At 36.1% G+C, this 5,000-nt stretch overlaps 1 protein-coding gene across 1 annotated transcript; it reads left to right on the top strand.

Moving 5' to 3' along the window:
- On the top strand, positions 2,235–3,035 carry LOC109230056. Its single transcript, XM_019395588.1, has one exon. The coding sequence runs from the start codon at positions 2,235–2,237 to the stop codon at positions 3,033–3,035; it is 801 nt and encodes a 266-aa protein (XP_019251133.1).

Here is a 5,000-nt window from a genome sequence, read left to right as displayed (position 1 = left end):
ACAATCTATTTGTATGTGAGGAATTGTCATATTATCATTTCACAAGATGTGTGACTTTTCTTTGAAGAGAAGATTCCAATAGTAATGAAGAAGCTGATGTTTGCTTATCTCAATTGAAAGAAGAATATTGAAGGAGACTGAATAAATCATATATTTATCAAAGTTCTTTGTCAGACACGATCTTCAACAGAATGATGAAATAGATGTTCAAGAAATTCGTTCAAGTGATAATTTGGTGGAATAATTCACCAAGGCATTGCCGATCTCAATATTAGAGAAGTTGTTAGACAAGCATGGAATTCGTCGTGATATTTTCATCAGGGGGAGGCAAATATGTGCTGTACTCTTTTTTCCTTAGCTAAGATTTTATCCCACTGGGTTTTCCTGGCAAGGTTTTTAACGAGGCAGCAAATAAAGCGTATTACAGATATGTGTACTCTTTTTCCTTCACTAGGATTTTTTTTTCCATAGGGTTTTTTCCTAGTAAGGTTTTAATGAGGCACATTATCTTTGGACATCCAAGGGGGAGTGTTATGAAATAATTGATTATGGTGGATGTCCATAACTCCTAAGGGAGTAACACCCACTACTCTTCTCCATTAACCTCCCACTACTTCTTACCATCATGGATGTAACTCCCACACCTCCATGATCTTCCCCCATGTTCTCAATAGTTAATACCATGTTTATGGAGTCCCTTTGTATTACCTATATCATCCTATAAATAGAGGGTTTGGGCATCACATTGTATACATTTGAATACATAGAAGAAATAAGATTCTCTCCTCTCTTCCTCTCTACATTATTGTCTATTTTATTGTTCTATATTGTTACTTTAAGCTAAGTTTCGTAACAATACCAATTTAAATCAAAGTTTCAAAAAGTAGAAAGTACTACTCCCTCCTGTCCACAATAAGTGATATTTTTGTTGTTTTCACACAAATTAAAAAATTCACCTTTTAACATTAATTAACAATGAAATTGACTATATTAACATTTACTATCTCTTCACATAAACATTCTGAACACATACTCCAACACTATTTACTCCAAGGGTAATGTAGGAAAAAAATTATTAATTCATTCTTGAAATCTGGAAAAAACAGATATTTTTGGACCACAAGAAGAAGGCCAAAAAATCATTTATTGTGGACCGAAGGGAGTACCAAATATGATTTATCAGAAACACAAGATTCTTAATTGTAATTGCGGTATTAATGAAGCAACATTTATCATTTGTGAAATGATATTAGACATACATAAATAATTGGTATATCTAAGAGAAGCAATATATATATATATNTATATATATATATATATATAAATATATATATATATATATATATATATATATATATATATATATATATATATATATATATATATATATATCCCTCAAATAATCGAGCAGAAATTGATGATAATATGGAGTGATAGATACAAATTAGAGAATTATTGAAGATGCTACCCGATTAGTTAGAGGCTTTTGAATTTTTGGGGTGTATGTGTGCTTGTCAGAAGGTCACGAGTGTTACTGATATACTCGATTTGATTCTCTCTAAATAAGAAAAAGACAAAATGGAAAAGATTTTTGTCCCACCTTTTTCACATTACGAAATGAAATGTATCCTTTTTCTTCACGGTATAATATTATAACTTTCGCTCTGGAAAAGGAAAAAAGTTAAATGCACAAAGTACGTCAATTTCTTGTCCTTCTGTCGACAAAATATTTTCGAAAAGTATCCATCTGTTAACTTGATTGTACGTTCCATTCATTCACTGAGCAAGTACTAATAGCTATTAAGAGTATCAATTGTATTTATGTGTATAGTTGTATCGTCATATCCCTAGTTAGTTAAAGTTGAGTAGACTAGCAAGGGTATTCTCGTAATTAGCCAATGATAGTTGTCATTACATGTATATATAGGATATAGAATGAAAAATGAAGTTAGTTTTTCGTTCCCCAAAATATCTTTCTTCCAGAAGTCTCCACTATTCTCTCTTCTTCTCTCATTTGAGCTCATCTGCCACAACAATGGCAGCTTGAGACCATATTTGATCTTCCAATTTTAACATGGTATCAGAGCTTAGGCTCACGTATAGCTCAATTCTCGTTCAAGTTTATCATTTTCGTCATCAATTTCTGCTCGATTAGCAATCACAAATCGAGGATCGTGAAACCCTAATTTTTCCACTCACATTTCACAAATTTGTGAATTATCTCATCTTATATCATGGCGGTAGACGGTGATACTTCAAATTCAACCGATTTACCTAACGTAAACAAGGATACGTTAGATTCAACCAATCCTTTGTACATGCATCCTTCAGAAAGTGCCGGGTCAATATTGGTGCCGGTAGTATTCGACAGAACTGGCTATAGATCTTGGAGAAGAGGCGTCCTCAAAGCTCTCTCAGTGAAGAATAAGGTCGGCTTCATCAATGGAAAGTGTAAGAAACCAAATTCCGGCCATCCGACGTTTGAACAGTGGGAGAGATGCGAGGATATGGTAACATCGTGGATTCTCAACTCACTCTCAAAGGATCTAGCAGACAACTTGCAATATGTAGTAGATGCGAAGGAATTATGGCTGGAACTGGAGGATAGGTACGATCAGACGAATGGAGCAAATTTGTACCAGCTTGAAAGGGAAATCAATGACCTAAGTCAGGGAACCCTAGACATTACAGGATACTATACGAAAATGAAGAAGCTTTGGGAAGAATTAAACACTCTAAATGCACACGCTCAATGCAAATGCCAATGTACTTGTGGTGCCAAGGCAAGTATGCAGAAGGCAGAACAGGACAGGAGGCTAATTAGGTTTTTAACGGGATTGAACGAGGTTTATACAGTTGTGAGAGGGAGCATTTTGATGATGAATCCGTTGCCCGGCATTGCACAAGCCTTTTCTATCCTAATACAAGAAGAAAAGCAAAGGGAAGTCAAGCCAAACAATCATCTGATGATAGAATCTGCTTCAATGAATGTCAATGGTCCTGTGAATCCAGGCTTTAGGACCAACTATGCTTAACAGAGAAACAACACAGGGAATAACTCATATAGAGGCAATTATCCATCAAATAGGTCACGCCTATTTTGTGATTACTGCAAGAAGCAAGGGCACACTAAAGACAAATGCTACAAATTGCACGGATTCCCCCAGGATTTTAAATTCACCAAAGGAAAAAATGTAGCATCTGCTGCAAATGTGCATGGAGGAACAGAAGAGATGGTTTCAGGAGGACACAGTGAAATGGATGCTGGAAATCAAGGTGTAGGGATTCAAAACTTGACAAATGAGCAGTACAATCAGCTACTGCATTTACTGGAAAACTTCCATGGTGGAAAGGCAGTTGAAGTCTCACACAACATCACTAGTGGAGCAACAAACTTTGCAGGTATACTGGCTTGCTCTACTCATAAGGAAATCATTGGTAATCTTTCATGTAAATGTTTCAAATCATCTGCTGAATATTGGATCCTAGATTCCGGAGCTACAAATCATATGTCTTATAACAAGGCTCTATTAACCAACATTAGAATTTTACCTTATCTTTTCCTAGTAACCTTACCAAATGGATACAAAGTTAGAGTGACAGAAATTGGTGATGCAGTCCTTAGTCCCAAACAGACTTTACATAAAGTGTTGTTTGTTCCTAGTTTTAGGTTCAACTTGATCTCAGTTCATTGTCTAACATCATATCTTAAGTCGATCGTTCAATTTTCTGATGTATCCTGCATTTTACAGGCCCCTTCAATGAAGAGGCCTCTGGAGATTGGTAGAGCAAGGAATGGTCTGTACTTCCTCTGCTCAAAATGCCAGTTCCTTGGTTCTGCTGCTATCTCTACTCCTCTCATTTCAAATTCTTGTTCTGTTTCTGCTAGGGATTCAAACAATGCACAATCACACACATCACTCACTGTAAATAATGACCATTTAGGAACATGTCCTACTGATTCCCTTTCATCATCATCTATAAATGTTCCATTTGCAAGCAATAAAAAAGGCTCTTGTATATCTTCTTGTTCTACTGATGTGTGTAAATCCTTTTCCAATTCTTCATCTTATGGAAAATGTGTTGATTACTTGTGGCATAATAGATTAGGCCATGTACCTTTTGTGAAAATGAAGGGAATATCCTCCATACCTGTAACTTTTGCACCCAAACAACCATTTTTGTGTTCAATCTGCCCTATGGCCAGACAAACAAGATTGCCATTCCCTCAGAAAACTATTTCCTCCACAAATGCCTTTGACCTCATACACATAGATCTCTGGGGACCATACCACACAGTGACCCATGATAATTACAAATATTTTCTTACAATAGTTGATGACTTCAGTAGGTCCACATGGACATATCTCCTATGCTGCAAAAGCAACACTCTTCAGGTGCTGAAAATTTTTGTATATATGATAGAGAACCAGTTCAGTTCTTCCATTAAGTCCATGAGATCTGACAATGGACTGTCAACAATGAAACCGCATCATTCTTCAATTCCAAAGGTATTATCCACCAGAAAACCTGTCCATACACACCTCAGCAGAATGGTGTGGTGGAAAGGAAACACAGATATTTGTTAGAAACTGCAAGAGCGCTGTTATATCAATCCAAATTGCCCATTAAATATTGGGGTGAATGCATCCTCACAGCCACATATTTGATCAACAGGTTACCTTCTACAATCCTAAATAACAAATTACCCTTTGAAATGCTTTACAAGAAGAAACCCAAGTATTCACACCTTAAAAGCTTTGGATGCTTATGTTACCCCACTGTTCTCAAAACTCATAAAGACAAATTTGAACCTAGAACTGAACCCCATGTCTTTGTGGGATACCCTTTTGGCACAAAAGGATACAAGGTACTAAATCTAGCCACTAAGAGAATACACATTTCTAGGGATGTACAATTCCATGAACATGTTTTTCCTTTTATAGTGTCTTCTGCTCACACTCCTTTTCCTTGTGTTTTGCCATCTTTTCACTCTGATC

Source organism: Nicotiana attenuata, chromosome 7, assembly GCF_001879085.1.
Source record: "Nicotiana attenuata strain UT chromosome 7, NIATTr2, whole genome shotgun sequence".
NCBI classification, from domain to species: Eukaryota; Viridiplantae; Streptophyta; class Magnoliopsida; order Solanales; family Solanaceae; genus Nicotiana; species Nicotiana attenuata.
The sequence above is the reverse complement of the archived record's forward strand: the minus strand, read 5'-3'. Positions and strand labels throughout refer to the sequence as shown.

Bases quoted from the DNA above. Each gene is read 5' to 3' on its own strand.
- LOC109230056 (XM_019395588.1), top strand. From the start codon at position 2,235: ATGGCGGTAGACGGTGATACTTCAAATTCAACCGATTTACCTAACGTA.